At 34.6% G+C, this 20988-nt stretch overlaps 1 protein-coding gene across 2 annotated transcripts in view; it reads right to left on the reverse strand.

The window, feature by feature from the left end:
- CHPT1 (choline phosphotransferase 1) overlaps positions 1 to 20988 on the reverse strand; it is a 30962-nt gene that overhangs the window by 880 nt on the left and 9094 nt on the right. Inside the window, exons 2-8 of one of the 2 annotated variants that reach the window (XR_006886149.1) lie at positions 17520 to 17667; positions 17087 to 17228; positions 9932 to 10016; positions 7165 to 7296; positions 4755 to 4913; positions 4169 to 4294; positions 1742 to 1941 (exon numbers count right to left, since the gene is read on the reverse strand). Coding sequence is in view for 1 of the 2 variants with exons in the window: in XM_046646376.1 (XP_046502332.1) it covers positions 1831 to 1941; positions 4169 to 4294; positions 4755 to 4913; positions 7165 to 7296; positions 9932 to 10016; positions 17087 to 17228; positions 17520 to 17667 (903 nt within the window). In the remaining variant the exon portion in view is untranslated. The remainder of the gene's footprint in view (positions 1 to 1741; positions 1942 to 4168; positions 4295 to 4754; positions 4914 to 7164; positions 7297 to 9931; positions 10017 to 17086; positions 17229 to 17519; positions 17668 to 20988) is intronic. The other variant, XM_046646376.1, reaches the window with a different exon arrangement.

Here is a 20988-nt window from a genome sequence, read left to right on the forward strand (position 1 = left end):
TTACCTAGAATATTTTGTTTTCCAGTTTTAATATTCAGTAAATATATGGAAGTTTGATTTTACATTCGTTTCCAAACTTGAACAGGTAATTCTTATACCTTGTCTTTTAAAATGTGCATTTTTAAATACAGAATAACATATGAAACACTTGATTTAATAAATATTAAATTGTTTCAGCATTTATTTGAAATAAGTCAGTTAAACTTACTATGTTTTGCTAAAATTGCTTTCACTGAATTGATCATTCAAAACAAAAAATATGCCCATTAGGAGGAGAGGAGTGATTTTCTCCTGTTTTTCCATGTTTCAAATTCTAATTTTTGCTCTATAATCCACCTTTATCTTAGTTTTAAGGTTTTCCAAGTTTTTAAAAACAAGACCATACCGATTCTCTTTTTCTGACTGTGATAACTTATACAGGAAGAAATTAGTCCTCCACCATTAACGAATATCTGACATTAAGGGACAGTTTACTTCCTAAATTTTTGCATTTTGTAAAGGATTTCCTTTTTAAGCCAAAGAATATGTTGGAATATAAATCTTAAGTGCTATTCAAACTTCTAACACAGTCCTTATTTGGCCAATAGTTGCAGAGGCAAAATAAGTATTCTGGAGTAATTTTTGTGTACTTAATTCACATAAGTGTAGATTTTTTCCTTTTAAGAAATATCAGCTTTCACTGTTTTTTCAATATGCCTTTTTCTTGTTTAAGATTCAACCATCATATGGCTTCTGGTCTACAGAACTGTTGTATAAAATTAACAATAGGGTAAGATGGGAGTCTGAGGATTTGGATCACCAAAGATCCTTGTGATAGTTTTGTTACTCATAATGAGCAATATAAATATTTTTAAGTGAGAGTGGAAAGATAAGAATCAGTACATAATGTACTTGGCGGTTAAATAACTGATACTTATTTTATCCCCTTTTTACCTCATATGAGTCAATGTATACTTGAAGTAACTTTGGCTGATATGCTAAAGAGAAGATATTTTTGCCATGTTCTCATAAATTATTAATTTTCTTATGTGTTAACTGTGCTTTAGCCACTGTTTTACCTTTCATAAAAAGGAATGTTTAATGTCCACTTTTTTGTGACAATGAAATTTTAACTCAGAATACCAAGGAATAAGTTACCCTCACTGTAAAAATTCATTTGTTTTTCTGAATTGGTAAGACACATTCCTCTTACTAAATAAAAATTATAGAAAATTCCAGTAGCCGTTTTAAATTTTAGTTGGTATGCTAAGCAAGTATTTCCTTTTATACGATAATAATTAACATACCTCTTTTGAAAGATGGCTAATAAAAAAATCATTTCCTATAACATCATTTGACTCAATAATTACAGTATTACAATCCATGTACTTATACAGTATTATGAACTCACTTGTCAATTTTCAGCAAAGTAAGCACCACCCTCAAGATGGCTAAAATACTTTAAGTCCTGAATTTTTATTTAATCCTTTGTCAATGAAAACCCCAAGTGTCTGATAAGAATTTCTGAGACAAAAAGACTGCTATTTAAACTACAATGGTTCACTTTCTTATCCTCAGAAAACTGAAATTTCTTTCTTTGGTTTTGTTTCTAATTTAACTTATAGATTGTATTACTCTGATAATACCTGTGATCAGAAATGTTGATACACAATGGGAGCTTCACAACTGAAATACGCATAATGGAATCTACAAGACTTAATGTTTTATATTCAAATATATCCTTATTTGATAGTATACTAGCCTCCTGCAAAGGGGGATTTCCTTCACTCATAGGTTCCCCTAACTGCTTCTCCTCTTTTCCTTGGGCTATTAGTCAATATGCTTGTGAACCTGTTCAGGTGCTTGATGACATGAAGTCTTGAAGATATTTAGATGAAGATGTCTTGAAATTTGCAGGCACAAAGCACTAAAGTACATCATCATATCAAATGAAGAAATGACCTTTAGAACCAAAAAAGAAAATACAAAATGGATTATGGTCTATCTTTTCTGATGCAGCAGCTGTTTTTCTAACAAATCTCAACCCTTAACCTAAAATTCTTCACTGAAAATATTACATTTTAGAGTACTTTCATATATCTCATATTTGAACTTCACTATAGTCCTCTGGGATATGTAGGGTATTTCACAGTTATAGAAACTGCAGCTCAGGGTGGTAAAAGGCCTAGACTAAAATACAAAAGCTGGAAAGTAACAGAACTCAAACTCAAGTCTTCTGACTCCACATTTTTTCAATTTTCTGCTGTGCAACAAAGCCACAAATTTTCTACTAGAAGAAGCTATCAGTCATTATAATGAAATCATTCCATCATATACATTTCTTATTCCTTTGAGACTAGTTTTAGAAAGTAAAGGCCTGGAAAAGACACTATAGTTGAGGGGAGGCATATACAAAATTGTGTTGTATACAAAATTAAGGAGGAAGGCACACTATTTAAAAACTTTCCCAGAGACCAGGGACAAATGCTTCCTTTCAGAAAAAGGAGCCTCAAAGCTCTGTCGTGGAGAGAGAATTCTCACCCATTGGGGAAAAGCTCCACCTGACCCTTTTCTCTCTGAAGCAAGAATCTTTTCCCTAAGGATGCCAAAGGGCACATATGTTTTGTTTGCTCCACATAATGTTATTGTTGTTTTTATTTATGGTCTACATAGTGTTTTAAAGAAAAATTGAATGTGATTTTCTCACCATAATCTCCACCACTTTGATTATTCCTTACCATAATCTCCACCACTGGAGGCCAACTCACTCAGTACAAAATAGTGCTTGAACTTTTAACACCTGACATTTTAATTATGTTAATTCCATTTGTAATACATATTTAAGTTCACTAAAAGAAACCCTACATTGAATTTTCAGGTATTTTGAATAATCACCCCCTATTTCTTAAATTTAGGTTGTTTTGGAGCCCTAAAAATACTTACAGTTGATAGCAAATTGAAGGAAATCGTTTTGATTTTCAAGTACTTTTTAGAATATTGCCTGAAAAACTTTCAAGGATTATGATTTACATCTCACTACCATTTGAAGAAGGGAAGACTTCTGAATGGACCAGGAATGGATACTAAGTTATTAATTTACTCCAAAAAAAGTATAATACTATAGAACCTAGCTTATTATAAAGGATCACCAGATGTATTCCAGTGGTCGATGCACAGAACAAATAGTTTTTTTAATGCCTAAATCTTACAAAAAGTGTAATATTACAGAAATTATCAAAAAATTCACTGCAGGGTTTCTTTAAGTGCACTTTAATATGTGTTTATATATCACTAACAATTTAGTGAAGGCCAGTGAGGTCCAGAAGTAGAGAAAAATATAGCAAAATTGTTCAGAACAACCAATAGTTGAAGACAAAGCATAAAGAAAATGTCTCAATAAAATAAAAAATTTAATGCTTCCTTTATCCACTTTTGTGATTAAGGTATTACCAACACTGATTTTCTTTTCCTCAGAGGGCTAAAGCTTCTCTCTTAAGCACCATAACTATATTTTATAATCATTTTGAATAGAAATTAATATATGTATTATCCACATCACTTTCATAAGCAGGATATAATCAACGAAGATTAAACTTTTGCTTGATGAGTCATCTTTATTAATATAAATTATGTACTATCCTCAAGGGCCATACAGATATATAGGGTTGCTTACTTCTAGCACAAAATGGTCCCAGAATCTTTTACATGATAGTATTGTCTGTTCCATTTCGTTTCCTCAATATTAGCTGACTGTTCTTGATGCAATAAGTGCCTACCTTTGCTAACACTAACTCTAATTTGCCTGTTACCTGCTATGAGCTGGGAATAATTCTAACAAGCTTGATTAAGTAAAAGACACTACTGTTTGTAGTCCTTTGGGCAGAGTGAACTGATTTTTGACATCTTTACACTGTTTTTGGGGAGGGAGAAAGATATAGTTATTTTTAAAGTATATAGTCGTGTTTTTAAGGATTTAAGTTGTTGAAAGCCTGATCTCCAGATATGTGGGCCATTTCTACATACAATAAAAAACAATTCACTGCTTAAAAGAAGTAATTTAAATGTTCAGAAACATTTACTGTATAGACCAGAGAGTGAGGCCACCTGATATCTCATTGAAAGGACTCAAGCATAGTGTTATCTGATATCTGTTAGAAATAAATAAAAATCCTAGCAGAAAAGAACTTACCATTGCTATCCATAGAATAATATATTCATCTACAAAATTATTAAAGTACTGGTCTAAAAATAAAAGACCTGGGCCAAAAAAGACAGTGTCTTGAAGAAACAGTTCACTTTTGGTCATGTGAGCTATCTATAAAAAAGAATAAAAAAAAAAATTTCATTATTAAACTTTAAATGTTTCAGCTTTTATTTTCAGGACAATTAATTATAACTTTAATTCACTATTAAGACAAATAAGGATAAAGACACCACTTAATCTCACATTTGATATGGGAATACTGAATTTAAAACTTGTCAAATTCATGACTGGGTAGCTTATTAAAGTTTCCAATATTTAAAATCCTTGGTATCAGAAAGTTATAATTGATAATCATAACTAAACAAATAATTAAAAGAACTTACTATAAAGTAAGAGTCTGTCTCCCCGAATATAACATTAACTCATTCACAGGGGCACAAATAGCTAACTATTTATTATGATGATAACATCACAAAAAACCTACCCATTGTATGAAATAGTTTCCACTTTTATGTTTGAGGACTAAGTACATTATTTACACCATGAATCGTAAATTAAAAGAATTTCTTACCACCAATTTTTGTGAGACTTTAGCAAAGACGCAGCCAAACATTAGGGTATAAAGACAAGGATGCTTTTCAAACACATTAGTTGCTGACTTTTTATAGATCATTATTGCCAGTATAATAATTATCCCTATGTGGAGTCCAGGTGACAAGACACTGGTGCCCTAAGGGATAAAGCAGAAAATCAGCATCATATTTTAACATTTCATTTACGACAATGCAAACATTTTCTGAACATCTATTTTGTGCTAGGAACTAGAGACCTAAAGAAGACTATGATGTAGTGTATGGTTTAAAGGAGTATATAGACCTTAGCTATGCTTTTCAAACATCCACAGAGCCCTAGGGTTACACAGAGGTAATACAGTGTCACAGATACTTGATTCCAATTTTATATACACACACATTTTGAACTAATAACCATTAAAAAGTAACAAAATGATTTATTCTGTACCAAATTTTACCATGCTGAAGGCCATCAACACTTGGATTGCTAAGTTAACATATCTTTGTGCAGATACTGAAATAAAGCTTAACCTGCCAATTTTACAAAATACCTTAATCACTGATTAGGAACAGTTTAATTCTGCCCTGGATTCTCTCTGTACAAACACCCTCCCTGCCCTTTTTTTTGCATTTAGACTGCAAATGCCCTCTTTTGTAACACTGTACGATCCAGCCATTAACATTTTTATCCATGTGAATCAGGATTCTCTCAGCACTGCTTATTCTAAACAAAGTAGTGAAATAAATTTGGTATTAAGACAGTAAATCTATAGCCACCAATTTAAATGTGTTCATTAAAACAGCCTTATTCTTATTTTTTAAGTTTACATGATATAAATTAGAACTTAATATAAAACTACAGTAATAATACTATACTATAATATTCTATACATAATAAAATACTATGTATAGTACATAGTAATAAATTATAAAAATTTAAACTAATAAAATAGTGCTTTTATCTATATTATGGTCCTATAGACTTTATTATAAAATCTATAGAAAACCTATAGATTTTATATATAAAACCTATAGAAAATCTGCTACTAAAAGGGTGGAAAACCACCAGCTTAAGAGTTTAAATCAACTACTTCTTACCCATAGTGTTTGATTTCTTATCTTCCTTTAAACATGTAATCAATTATTTCTTAGTAAAATATTCTTTAATGTGGACATTGATCCTCATTAAATCTTATTTTCTTTAGTGTTACTCACATTCCAGCTAGTGCTCTATTTTATCATCCATGGTCAAGCAACAAGTATTCCTAAGCATCTTACTCAGAGTAGTGTACTGAGGTCAACTGACAAAACACCTCAAAAAGTGACAAATTAATTTTTCCAAACATATCAGAACTTATGTATCTAAATTAGTTTTATACTTGGCTTTTGAATTATATATAAAATTTATGCATAAAGATTGATAATTTATGAATTATGTGGATTCCTTTGAAATTGTCTTGAGAGTCAATTTATAGGTATTTTAAGAGAATGAGACGTTTTCTTTACTAAAAATGTGATATTTCATGTTTATTACTACTCTTTATTAGACCTGGCTCCAAATGACTTTGACTTTCTCTGAAAATCAAATCCATCCTTCAAAGACAGCAATTCTGAATTAGCACCGAAGAAACTACAGAAAATGAGCTGTAGTTTAAAGCAATTCTAAAAAGGCATTCCAACAAAGTTTTGATAGAAGATGGCATCACTGGAATAAGTACTTTTCTTTTTCAACTACTGGAAGATGACAATATGTTTTTTAAAAACATAGATATTATGTTATATTTGTGTAAAAACTTGGCAGGAATTCTGACTCCCACATGAAAGTATTGAAGAAGTTTTAAAAAACAAATATGAATAAATACAAAAGTGTTACAGCATGAGCTAGTGTAAATTATACAAACACAAGTTTTACCCACTCAAGAATTAAGGTAAAAAATTTTACCTTTTAAAATATTAGAATAGTTTTTTAAAACATAGTGAAATTTGAATAAAATTTACTTCATGGGCAATAAATTGCCCCATACGTGAAACCATGAATTTGGCAGCTTTCCTGCTGTTCAGTCAGAAAGTCACTTCCTAATCCTCTTCTCCTCTATTAGTGCAAGGCACAACATGCAAGAAAACAAATGGCAACTCTTAATTATGTACAGTAATGAAACGGTGCATGATTAAATGGAATGTCAGAAAAGTCAACTCAGAGAAAGGCTGTAGAAAGAGGAAAAATGCTTTCTCATCAGTCTAAACTGTTTTAAAAATGCTTTTGTATTATGTGCCTAAAAAGAATACTTTAAGATACTTAGTTCCCTTCCCCATTCTTGAACTTTGGTGTATTTTTAGTATCTCTGTAGCTGGTGATAAGAAAATTTATCATAAAATTAATACTAAATGATAATGAAATTAATGTCTTACTGCTATAGTAGATCCATTCTTGCCAACACCACCATGGAGGATAACATGGAAATAATTTGAACAGGAAAATATGGCTCCACCTACTACTCCAAGAACTGGAAAGATCTTCAATTTTATTTCTAGAATGGGTATCTTTAGGGGTAGAGGAAAGAAACAAATCATTAAGAAAACAGAATTTATTTTCCTCCTAAATAGTAAAGAAACATTATGATATGGCTCTGTATAATATCCTTTTTCTTATAATCAAACCTTAACTTCTGGAATGTAGCCTGAAGAGAGAACTTTTCTTTTAATGGTTTTATTCATTAAGTGAAAAATGAATCCACCAAATTCAGTGAAGACTACTTACATAATTGTGATGAACCATTTAATCTCACAAGACTTCATCTGACTTAAAGGAAACATGAAAAAGGGTATTTCACTTGAATTCAGTACCTCTAAAAGGCAGCATCACAGGAAAGTCAGACACCATGATGTGGACCATGAATGTGACAAATATCACGATGTGTGTGCATGCAAAAATTTTGTGTAGTTAATATCCAGGGTTAAATCTCTAGCAGTATATTTACCTGTTGGTCAACTGCTGTTCAAGAAAACTTCCAAAGGCAGCAAAGGATTTAAAAAACAGTAACAATGAATTGCCAAAAGCTGTAGGCTATTGTGGTTTGAAAATAGACTTTGAAATACTGAACTAAAATTTGTGGAAACTGCAGATTAACAAATTTAGAAAGTCTACATCTAAAATAAGTATTCTTGTTAGTGAGAATAAACAGGTGTGCTTTCTTCTTATGGTATTGCCAAAACATTGAATGAAATGATTTTAAGATTAAATTCTTCCCCATTATAACCAAATCAGAATTCCAAATTTAACACAACCACATCTGACTTAATGACCAGAGTTGTCTAACTGCCTCTAGATCCACATTCACCTTCTTATGGGTACTAGCTGCGCAGCTACCATAAAAGACACAATGCATCGCTCTAGTATATTTTAGAGGCCTACAGTATCATATCCTTGATTCTGTTATTTATTCTTACAAAATGAGAAGGAATGTGAATGTCTTGGGGAATGTATCACTACCTAAAAATTGCTCAAAGTCTATTTCTGAGCCTAGTGATATGAACTGTAATTGGCAATTATGAAATTAACTGCCACAGAGAAATCTCTTACTATTTTTTTAATAGATTTAATTTTTAGAGCAATTTTAGGTTCACAGGAAAATTGTATGGAAAGTACAGAGTTCCTATATACTCCCTGCCCTCCCCCTCAGATAGCCTCCCCCACTATCAAGATCCCCCACCAGAGTGGTACATTTGTTACAATCCATGGACCTACACTGACACATCATTATCACCCAAAGTCCACAGTTTACATATATAGGGTTCACTCTTGGTGGTGTACTTTCTATGAGTTTGGACAAATGCACAGTGACAGGTATTCATCATTACAGTATCATACAGAATAATTTCACTGCCCTAAAAATTCTCTGTACTTTGTCTATTTATCCCTCCTTCCCCAATCCTCTTGCAATCACTTATCTTTTCACTGTCTCTATAGTTGTGCCTTTTCCAAAATATCATATAGTTGGAATTATACAAGATGTAGCCTTTTCAGATTGGATTCTTTCACTAAGTAATATGTACTTAAGGTTCCTCCATGTCTTTTCATGGCTTGATAGTTCTTCCTTTTTAACACTAAATAATATTCCATTGCCTGGATGTATCATGGTTTATTTATCTGTTCACCTACTGAAGGACATCTTGGTTGCTTCCAAGTTTTGGCAATTATGAACAAAGCTGCTATAAACATCTGTGTTCATGTTTTTGTGTGGACATAAGTTTTCAACTTAATTGGGTAAATACCAAGGAGCATGGTCGCTGGATCCAATAGTAAGAGTATCTCTTACTATTTTTACTGGAGGCATATAGCTTAGTGATTAAAAACAGAGTGTAGAATCAGTCTGCTTAATTCCTAGCTCCAGTACTTACTAGCTGTGTGTCCTTCGACAAATTACTTAATCATTCTAAGACTTATTTATAAAAGAGAATAATGATAGCATCTATTTCATAGGACTGTTTTGACGGTCAGATGAAACAGTGATAGTAAAATGTTTAGAAAGAACATAATAAACATTTAATAAATGTCAGTTGTTGGCTATTGATATTATCATTATTCTCCTTATTTCATGAACATGAGGCTGTGAGTCAGCCAGGCTGTAACTCAGGTTACAGAGACTTAATAATTTGTTTCTTCATAAATTTTCTTCCTATGCAAAAGCATGAATTTATGACAGTGGCCTCCTGAGAGTCAACTTTTATCAAAATATGAGGTCACCCACCGATCAGAAAATAAAAACACTCCTTAATATGGGAAACTTCACCTCACAGTAGATTATAAAGCAAATTAACAACTTTTTTCCCCTAATATTGAGGGACAAGTTTCAAACATAAAATGTTTTACTGAATTTACTTTTTTAAATATCTATTTTATGAGATGAATTTTGGTCTGGAAAAGGTAGTTCAACTAGTGTGTTTAATTTGGTATTAGGGAAATGGGGTCGTTTTCTTCTATGTGGTAATATGTTCACACGTAGGGGAGTATGCCATAAGGTATACAGGATAGGAAAATTATAAAATGAGGGAAAAGGTTAAGAAATGGAATGAATAGTAAATACAATGCCGAGGATTTCTAAAGAAAATTAACAATGTAATATTTTTCCCTAAATATTTAAAATACGTAAATATGAAATTAAATATTCAGATTTACCGTATAGTCCCACATTGTTGCTCCTCCAAATGCAGACAACACAAAGATGATCACTAAAGCTATCTGAATTTCAGTTACATCCACTCTAAAGAGGAAGCACAAAGAAGAGAAATGATGTTTGTAAGTCAAATTCCTGAATATGAAGGTTAACCCTCTATTAAATATCAAAGATGTAAACATCTCTATAGGCTTATTTTTACCTTTAGTTCTATCACTGAATTATCAGTTGACTACACTTTGAGTGAAAAAGCCTGCAGAACAACATGCGCTACATATAGGTAAACAGTCTATGCACAGGGAAAAACTTGTATAGCATATATAAAATTGCTAATAGCAGTTATCACTGAGATTACAGAAGGCTTTTACTTTCTACTTTACGTACTTCCGTAAAGTTTGAATTTTTTTATAATAACAATTATGTATTACTCTTTTAATCAGGAAAAATTATAATAATATAAAATAACCAGATGATTTAGGGCAAATTCTTAAACACTCCCAAGTCAATTTCACTTAAAAAGTAGAGAAAATTCCTACAGCTTTCCTTATTAAGTTACTAATAGTCACTGTAGTTTTTTGGTTTCTACACTTTTCCCTTAATATATAAACATGCTTAAATTTGTGTTAAAAAAAAACCACTAAACCAACAAACATCAGTCTCTAGTATTCATCCTCTGAAGCTATCAACTCCTCTCTCCTTTGCTCCATAAACTGGTTAACAGAAAAAGTAGTCTACATTTGTAATTTCCTCCTCTCTTCATATTTGCTCCTTAATCCACTGTAGTCTGGTTTTTGGCCCTATTCTACTAAAATTGTTTAAGGTAAACAGTGACTTTCCATTAGTCGAATCTAAGGGATACATTTCAGTTATTATCTTGCATAACTCCTCTGCAATATTTAAAAAGCTGATCACTCGCTCTTTCTTGAAATGCTTTGCTATGTTTTTACTTATTTCATCCTCTCTCCTGATTCTCCTACCTTGCTGGAAGCTCTTCTCAGGCTCCTTCCTAGATTGCTTCTTTCTCCACCTCTTAAATGCTTCAGTTTCCAGAATTCCATCTTTTCTCCTGTTAGATTCTCTGAACAATTTTATCTATACTTTAAGACCACCATCTATATGCTAATGACCTCTAAATCCATATCTCCAAATTTACATCTTTTTTTTTGGAGCTCCAGATTTTTATATCTGTCTATCTACTTTACATCTCCTCTTGGATGCCCCAGAGTCTTTAGATGCTAGAGGAATACTTACTGCTCTGCAAATATAAGAAATGTAGGGATTAGATGATAAAATAAAATCAGTATGGAAGAAAAGACTTCTTGACTGAGTTATTTTGGGGGCATTTAGGAAGAAAAGGTGAACTGAAAATTAACCTACAAATAAAAGGAAAATATGAATCCAGTATTTGTACATCTGGTATTTGTAAGATCAGTGGCAGGCAAACCAAGGCCTCCAGGTCACATGGAGAAATAGTCAAGTTAGTTGAAAAAGGTAAACATAATAACATAACATATGGTACTTTGTGGAGAAAAAGGGGGAAAGGTACTAACATTTAGTGAGCATCTATTATGAGTCTTATGAGCTATAAATTATTCCTGTTTTTTGGAGGGGGAAATTGAAATGATTTTCCCATGCCTGTATTGGAATATCTGGATACTGCTATAGGAAAATGACTTCAAAGCCAACACTCTTCCTACTACACTTAGGATTCATTATTAGAATTTTGCACTCTTTTTCCAGTAACAATGGTAGAATTACACTGTTATCCATAATTTTCCCAGGGGGTGACTAGTGACTAGAAGCAACTAGGAAAGCTGATAGAGATTACAGAACAAACTTTCTCTCAATGAACTAAATGACACACATGGGGATTGAGCTAGGAACCCTGGCTTCACATATGCATCATTCACACAACTGATTTTAAACTAAATTCAAAGCTTCATTCTCCCTCTCTCTGCCTTTTAAGGATAAACTAAATAAGTAATACCTCTTGAGTCTGGAAAAAAGAAAGCTGAAAGGATACGATAAAAAGGATGGAATCGCTCACAAAATCCTCAAATATCTGAACTATGAAGAGACAGTTGAAGTTTGAAAGATATATTAGACAAACAAAAGAATATTCTGTATAACAATTTACAAACTTAGAGAACTCATCAACGAGTCCAAGTTTTTAAAAACTGGATCAAAAAAAACCTTTAAAAATTCAAAAAGATGGATATTGGGGAGATGTTGCAGGTATATCCTTAACTCCCAAACTTATCATGGAGGACAGTCTACAATAGTTCTCTTCAAAGTGTGGTCCAGGGTCTGCTACCAGTCGGCAATGAGATAAGTACAGAAATTGAGAGGAAGCATTTAGAAACTTTTATGGTAATCCGACAGAGTAATTTTCTATCTGCTGAGTCAAATGAAATATTGGGGACTGTATTTTATGAGTCTGTTTAATTTTTTAAATTGCCTCTTATTAGTCCATGATGGATTGCAGCAGAGGAAAGGAGGAGAAATTAGTCCTTTACCACAAATTTTTGAAAAAAGGACCTAATACCATATGGAAATTCCCAGGCTTTTGAAAGAAAAGAAAATTAACACCGAGTGTAAATATTCACGTGTATATAACAAAATATCACAGAATACAAATTAACACTGGACTTGGTTTAGATTTTAAAATTAAGCTTTAAGCATTGTTTGCTCTATTGAATTACACAAGACCCTTGCTACATGGGAGTAAACATGCTATAAATAAGATAAGCCTCATCTCACATGGCAAGCATTAATATAGGGACAGATTTGGGGCAGCCCCGCGGCCTAGTGGTTAAGTTTGGCAGGCTCTGCTTCGGCAGCCTGGGTTCAGTTCAGTTCTCCACCACTCATCAGCGGCCATGCTGTGGCAGCGACCCACGTACACAAAATAGAGGAAGGTTGGCAACAGATGTTAGCTCAGGGCAAATCTTCCTCAGCAAAAAGAGGAAGATTGTCAATAGATGTTAGCTCAGAGCGAATCTTCCTCAGCAAAATAAAATTAAATAAAATATAGGAACAGATTTTAACTGTAATCCTATAAATTATTCTACTAACTATGCTAAGGAAAATACTAACTGATGTGTCACTGATTAAAAAATCTTTAATCAACAGTTGAAAATTGTAGTTAAAAATAGTTATTAATGTTTTCTGGTTTAAATTACATAATTCAAGGTAACAAATTTATATTTATACTGAAATCTATATATTTTCAAGAGATAAAACATATAACAATGAATATATCCACAAAGAAAATAGAATAGTATTTCTATTTCTGTTCTATGAAACAGTATAGGACAGTATTTTTACATTCATAAGAAAAATAGAATAGTATTTAATCACTCTCTTCCTTCCCTGCTACGATTAGGAGCGGCAGTCTGGGACCCTGAGCATCTCCGCACGCTTTTGCTGGTGTGCCATGAATGCAAGATCCAGAGCACTCTTTCCCGGGGCCATTCCTCAGGGTTGTGTATGCAGTGAGCAACCTTGAAGGGTGAGGTTACGTCTCCCTCACGAGCCAGCTTGCTTCTGCTTATTAGAAAAGCAACAGATCCCTCAGTGTTCCTCTCCCATAATGCAATCCACTGTACATGTAGGCATTCATCTAGTCCTACCTGCGTGGCCCCCATGGGACTTGGGGCACTCGAACCTGGCATGAACACGAACCTCTGGCTACTGCGTTTGCCCTGAGTAATAAAGTTGTCCTCTGCCTCTGACCAAGGAGTTCTGTGACTTCTGCCAGCATCCGTGAAACATTAACAGGCCTCCTTGGTAGCTTGAAGAGGGGTAAAATCCCAGACTCTTTACAGTTCTTGACACATAGCACCTCCTACTACCTAACACACTATAGGCAGTATTTACCTGTTTAGTTCACTTCTCTGTCTGTCTCCCATATTAGACGCTAAACTCTAAGGAGGTAGGGATTGTCTGTTTTGTTTACTCTTATTGCCTTAGCACCTAGAACAGGCCCTGGCATAGACTGGATGCACAGTAAATATTTGTATAAATATTGCAAAAATATTTATTCAAATTCATTGTATAAATATTACATCAGTATTCAATAAAATCACTCAATAAATTATGTTGACCTTCCATCCTCAAATTCATTTTAACTCAATTTCTGCTGTACGTATGTTTATTTCCTTATGAAATTAGTTCCTTAGTAACTCACTGATTAATACATTAGACAACTGATTTTCTTTTAGTAAGAGTTACTTTTTAATGTCACTCATGAGAAAGTAAACATACAAAAGAAACTGAATTAAAACAAAAAGAGATGGGGCCAACCCGGTGGCACAGTAGTTAAGTTCACACACTCTGCTTTGGTGGCCCAGGGTTTGCCGGTTTGAATCTCGGGCACAGACCTATGTGCCACTCATCAAGCCATGCTGTGGCGGCATCCCACATACAAAATAGAGGAAGACTGGCACAGATGTTAGCTCAGGGACCATCTTCCTCAAGCAAAAAGAGGAAAATTGGTAACAGATGTTAGCCCAGCGCTAATCTTCCTCACCAAAAAAAAAAAAAAAAAAGAGCATGACATGACAATGCTAACTTTATTTACTGAGTACTTCTCCAGATTCTGTACTATGTCCTTTATATACATTATTATTTAATCTTCACAATAACCCTTTAACATAATTATGATTATTCTCATTTTACAGATGAAGAAACTGAGGTTAAATAACTTATTTCTGGTCAAATGACTGGTATGTTGGAGCCAGAATTTGATTCAACCCAGTCTGATTCTAGAGCCTGTGCTTTTAACTAGTATACTTAAAGCAGAAGCAATAACTTGAAGGGCTTTGAAAATTGGAAAAAAATAAGTAGTAAAATTAGTAAAACCTTAAGCTTTTTAGTCCAATTAAACTATCATTTGGCATATTTTTTATTCAGTTTTTTAGAAAGAGAGAAACCACATAAAACAGGCTTAAATCAAGAATATATTCATAAAACAAATTTCCACAGTATATTCTGAGATTGTTTGGCCTGCTTTCATCTATCTGTATTACAATAACATAAATACTATAAAAATCAAACCTCTCAAAAATGGACAGATTTTCAGGAAATCCATCCTAGCCAACAGACAATTGATACTGAGCCAGTTTGTAAGCATTTCCAGAGGCTTGGTTGATGTCTTACATATGGATCCTTCCTGTAGTGTTAAGCTGGGCCATTAATCTGTCTTACTCAATGCTCCATGATACTTTTACTTTGGCAAAGTGGAAACATCTACTGCTTAGAATCTCTGCCTTAGAGAGTTAGTATTTTAAATGGCCGCCCCCCTCGGGGCACTGCAGGATCTCCTCCATTCCCTACATGATTGGTGCTCAGCCACAGCAGCCATTTCCCTAATGTTCTGAGTTCTTTCCTTCTGCTTCTGCCTAGAATGCTTTTACCCCAATCTGTCTGGCATATTCCATCAACAAATGACTCACCTTTGTATCTCCAGTTCTAGGCACACATTAGGCTCTCAATCAATAGCAAATGAGTATAAAATTTACAACTAGGCCAGGAATGTGAACTAATTCATTTCAGAAAGATTTTTAATGAAGTTAGAAGCCAACCAGGTAAAGCCTAAGTCATTAAATAAAAACAATAATAATAAATCAGAAAATTGCATTATTACATTATTCCAGTTTACCACAGCAAGCTCTGCAAACTAACTAAAATGCATGAGACTTTGCAAAGCTACTTGTTCTATTTCAGCATATCTTAATCTATAAACAGGTACAGATGCTGAATTTTACACAGTTGCCTTGAACTGAATTTTTAGCCAGGCTTTTTGATCCTTGGGCTCTTGACCAGTAGGTAAGGAATCAACTAAAGACTCACGTTTGCCCTCAAAGCTTTCCTAAACAAATTCAGCCTGCAATTACTTTCTCCTTACTTAGGATTTCTTCAGTGCTTTGGAAACCTAAAGCAAGTCATTTACACTTGGTTACAGACTGTGTCACATAAGCATTATCTCATCCCTTTAATGCAGTGTACTATATAGTTCCTAAAACATGGATTAAGAAAAAATGCATTTTGTATCCTTCCACAGCATCTAATACATTGCTGATCCCATAGCACTGAGCAGCAGTCATTAACAGTGTGGGGTTTGCAGTCAAAGAGACTTGAGTTTTAATCCCAGCTCTGCACTTCCTAGCAGTATGAGGAAGTTACAGAACTCTCCACCTCATCTATACAGTGGAGGTAACACCCTCACAGGGTTCGTGTGAGGAACAAGTGAGATCACACATGGAAAGCACTTAGTGCGCTGCCCAAAACACGGAAGTGCTCAATAGGCGGTAGCCACAATTATTCCATAATTCAGAATCAATGTGAAAAATGGCCTACGGCCTTCCCTCTGCTAAACGATCCATAGTTTTGAGCTTCTCCTCTCATTTATCATTAAAAAAGATTTTTTTCAGAGTTCCTGTTTCTCCTATGCAGCAATAAAGTGAGGCTATAAAGAATAAGCAGACATGGGAAGCCAGAGCTGAGAATGAGCCAGTGGGAGTCAGTTCTTAAAGTGGCAGAGAGGGGGCTAAAGGGACACAGGAATAGTGAATGGAGTTACTGCTTTGTGTACCATCTCCTGGTGTCTAAGAAAGAGGCATCAGAGGCATACGCATCATCTGATGCTCAGCACTAACATTTACAAGATGCTTTTACATTATCTCACCAATCGTTTACCACAGCTGAGAATCTCACAATGACCTGTTGGTGGTGACTATTGTAAGGGGTCCCACATTTTGGGCATATGAAGATTTGACCAAAAGGGACCTTTAGATTTCACAGCTCATTATTTTATTACATAAGTCAAATGCTGTTTATTTGAGTACTGCATAGCCTTTTTCTATATTATTCAGGTCCCTTATCTTTCTCCTGTCTAATGTAAACTTGGGCTAGTAAGTTGGAGAAGGGGAGAAAAAAATAAAATTATTATCAAATATGTAACTATTTATAATATGCAGAATACCTAAAAGACTTAAATTAAGGTGTAGCATTTATGAATGCTCCAATAAATTAAAAGATAATTTAAATTCCTGATTGAAGCTTTGTCCCCCTTACTATGGGTAAATGAAGTATGACAGAGTGTGAAAATTAATTCAGTTATATTTTAAAACATACAACTTAAAACACATACTTACTTTCCAAACCTCAGCACGCCTGAAACATAAGTCTGCCAATGAGCACAATAAAACATGAACATCCCAATAAAAGAGCAGAAAAACAACCAGTCCGGATGAGTTCCTAAGCGAACAGCAACTGAAGCTCCAACTGCCATAAATACTGAAAGAAACAAGGTTTAAGAACGATTAAATATTAAAAATTGTAATGAAATAACTGCCACGTACTGTTTAGAAATACTGAATTTTAAGGTATGTAATCTTGGCATTAAAATAAGGTACACTAAAAAAAATTAATTCTTGGACATACTTTTAAAATACACTATGCAAGTTTGCTCCCAAATGGACCCTATCCAAAAAACTGACAACTCAAACAGCTCAGTTCATTTTAGTTTTTAAGCCATCATTCAAAAAACACCAAATCACTTACAGATAAAAACTTCTACTAACTTACCTGTGGAAAGAGAGTCACAACCATGGTCAAAAAGTTCCCCTAAAGGCGAACAAGAATTTGTTCTTCTGGCTTGTTTCCCGTCAATAGCATCCAGTGACTGGTAGATAAAGAGTCCTAGTGCACATAAAAGGTATGTCCAATATGGTGCCTAAAAATAAATGAAAATAATAAAGTCCGTTAAGTGACAATAAGCAAGCTTCTGTTTGAAAATAGCTCAATCTAAGCCAACTGACAAATTTTCTTGTGTTCACACTTTATATTATCTCAATATATTATCAGGGACATTCATAATCCTCCTTCTACAGATGAGAATTAAATTGAGAAATCAAATGAATTGCTCTAAGTCATCTCGGTAGAGGGTCATAGAAGTCCATATTGTGAGAAGCACAAAATTAAATGACCAAACGAGGATTAGGACCTGATTTTGATTCCTAGTCCACAGCTCTTTTAATATAATACTATTCATATATGGCACTAGATTTGAAATTATTCAGTAAGTCTTTGCTATGAAAAAAGACCTCAAAGACAAACCACAAACCCCTGCTTCCATTCATGATGGAGTATCAGGGGACTGAATTTCCTCTCCCACTGTTTATAACCAGAAAAGCAATAAAATATAGGATACAACAGTTTTCAGACTTTGTAGGCAGTGCAGCACTGTGATCCCTGACAGAAGCAAAACAAATGAGATGAGCCCTATGGCTGCTCCAGCCTACAGCTTATAGGCTGTTTCTCGGCCACAGTTCAGGAATGGGGATCCCAAACAGAGCCCAGAGATCTTGCTGTGTTGAGGAGAAATGTAGCAGAATTCAGGGAGGTCAAGGAAGCTAGAATTTGTGAAGCAGAGCACCGGAGAAGACGAAGCCGCACAGCAGAGGGGCACAAGTTGTGGAGATCTACAGAAGGGTACCTTTGAGTCTTTGGCTGAGAACTGACCTGTGCCTGAATGAGACAAAACTACTAGCCAGGGCTAGGAAAAGAACCACTGGAAAGCTCAAGGCCACACAATTCTTGAAGCCCACACGAGTCTGGGATCATTGATATTCCCACCAGGCAGAGCTGAAAGACCTAGTATACCTAGGGGACTGGGTAGAGGTCTCAGACGTGTATTACCATTGCAGGGGGGATAAATTAGCCCTAGATTATAAGGCTTCTCTGCACAGCCCTAACAGACTTAGAATCCAGCCTCAAAAGGGTTGGACTGATTCTAGGTAACTTAGCCACAGCCAACACAAAGTACATCTTAAAAGAAAAAAATCTACTACTCAAAAATGTAAGAGTCACAATGTTTGGCATCCAATCAACAATTACTAGCCATTCAAAGAAGCAGTGGAATATGATCTACAACTAGCAGTAAAATCAATCAATACAATCAGACCCAGGAATGACGTGGATAATGGAATTAGCAGATGAGGACATTTTAAGTTACTATAAATATGCTTCATATGCTCGAGAAGGTGGAAGAGAACATGAAAGACTCAAGTAAAACCTCTAGAAATGAAAAATACAATGTTTAAAGTGTAAAATATACTAAATGAGCTTAACAGCATATTAGACACTGCAGGAGAAAAGATCAGTGAACTGGGAGACTACCAATGGAAACTATCCAGAATGAGGCACAGAAAGAAAAAAGACTAACAACAATTGAATGGGGCCTCAGTGACCTGTGGGGCAGCAGAAAGCAGTCTAACACGTATGTAATTGGTGTCTCAGAAGGAGAGAAGAGAGCGGGTAGGACATGAAAAATATAAAAAGAAATAATGGCTGAAAAATTCCAAATTTGATAAAATCTATAAACTCCTATCTGGGAAGCTCAACAAACTCCAAGCAGAATAAATATTTTTTTTAAACCCACTAAGGCATATCATAATCAAATTAATGAAAACCAGTAATAAAATCATAAAAGAAGCCAGAGAAAAAAGACACATTGCATATCGAAGGACAGACAATAACGACAAAGGAAAGAGTCAGTAAATTTGAAGAGAGATTAATAGAAACAATCCAATGTGAACAAGAGAGAGAAAAAAAGATTTTAAAACAACCATTCTTCTCTTTCAGCACTTTATAAATGTATTCCACTTCCTCAGAGACCTGTGTGATGGTAGCAATGGTCAACCCAGAATTCTATGTCTTAGAGAGGAAGGAAAGCAAAATTGTTAAGAACTAGAGTTTTTAAGTTAGATCTGTGTTTGAGTCCTTGGCTCTGTCATTTAATAGCCAAGTGACCTTGGGCAAGTCAGTTAAGCTTTGGTTACTTTATCTGTAAGATGTGAATAATACTTACACTGTATCTGATGAAAAAATCCTTAAGATAGCTCTTTACACAGAACCCAGCACATAGTATGTGCTAATAAAGGTAGCTATTGTCATTAAATTGTGTTTTGCATACTTTTCGTGGCAAATATAATTTTTAAAATACCAACCCATGTATGGTTTATGTGGTAATTCTACAAATATCCAATCAAACTGTTCTCCCATTCCTCAATCTTCCAAGTAAATAAAAGCTGAAGTTATTAAAATTTCTGGAATAACATAAAAAGTCATTTTCTTCTTACCATCTATTTTCCATCAAATACTATTACCCTAAATGATAAACTTCTGAAAGTAAGTCACCTACCTGAGAGATATTCCATTTCTCCATTCTATGCACAGCACCTTCTAATATTGAAAATGTGGAGCTTCTCAAGAAGCATTCCCAAAGAGCCACATTAATAAAAGCTTTATTCTGACCTCTGATCTGGGAGACTGGCTGCGGGCAAATCTAAAGGTCAAGGCATCAATGGAAATCTATACTGAAATAAATTTGGGTACTCCTGGCCACCACAGTTGGGGTGACTCTGCCCCTCATTTAGAAAAGAAATGAAGACTGGCTCACTTCTTTAAAACTATTTCCCTAGGATACTAGAGGAGTCAAGATTTATAGTATAAATAGGTAAAGACAGACAAGGGGAATTTAAACAGGGACGAGAGAGAGGAGGTCCAGGCAGAAACCTAGCAAGAGGCCTAAAAGTGAAAGGCTGACTCAGAGTAAGTGCCCAGATCCGTGTTTCTGGAACAGAAGATCCACAGGTAATTCTAAGAGAGAAGATTGGAAAGGTAATAACGTTTCTTAAACAGTACAACAAAGGGCATTTTTTTATGCATTATTTTATTTGATATAGCAATTCACAGCGACGGGGCAGGCATCATGTTCTTTCTATTACAGATGAAAGTGAACCTTAGGGAGGGGTGACAGTCACATCAGCACAAGCAGCTAGACTGGGTCTGGGTCTTCTGACTTGCCCTGAGATATGAGATCTGTCATGCTGCAGGCTACAGACCGGATGGAGCTCCTCACTTGGGTTCTTATGTCACAGACCCCCTATTCTTTCCAACCCGCTGAGAAGCACTTTCCCGCTCACACAATGCAATTTCAAGTGCAGGGAGCCCTGGGAAATGGCTGCGAGCCATGTGAGGCTTCCTTCCTTAA

This window comes from Equus quagga, chromosome 19 (assembly GCF_021613505.1).
Source record: "Equus quagga isolate Etosha38 chromosome 19, UCLA_HA_Equagga_1.0, whole genome shotgun sequence".
NCBI classification, from domain to species: domain Eukaryota; kingdom Metazoa; phylum Chordata; class Mammalia; order Perissodactyla; family Equidae; genus Equus; species Equus quagga.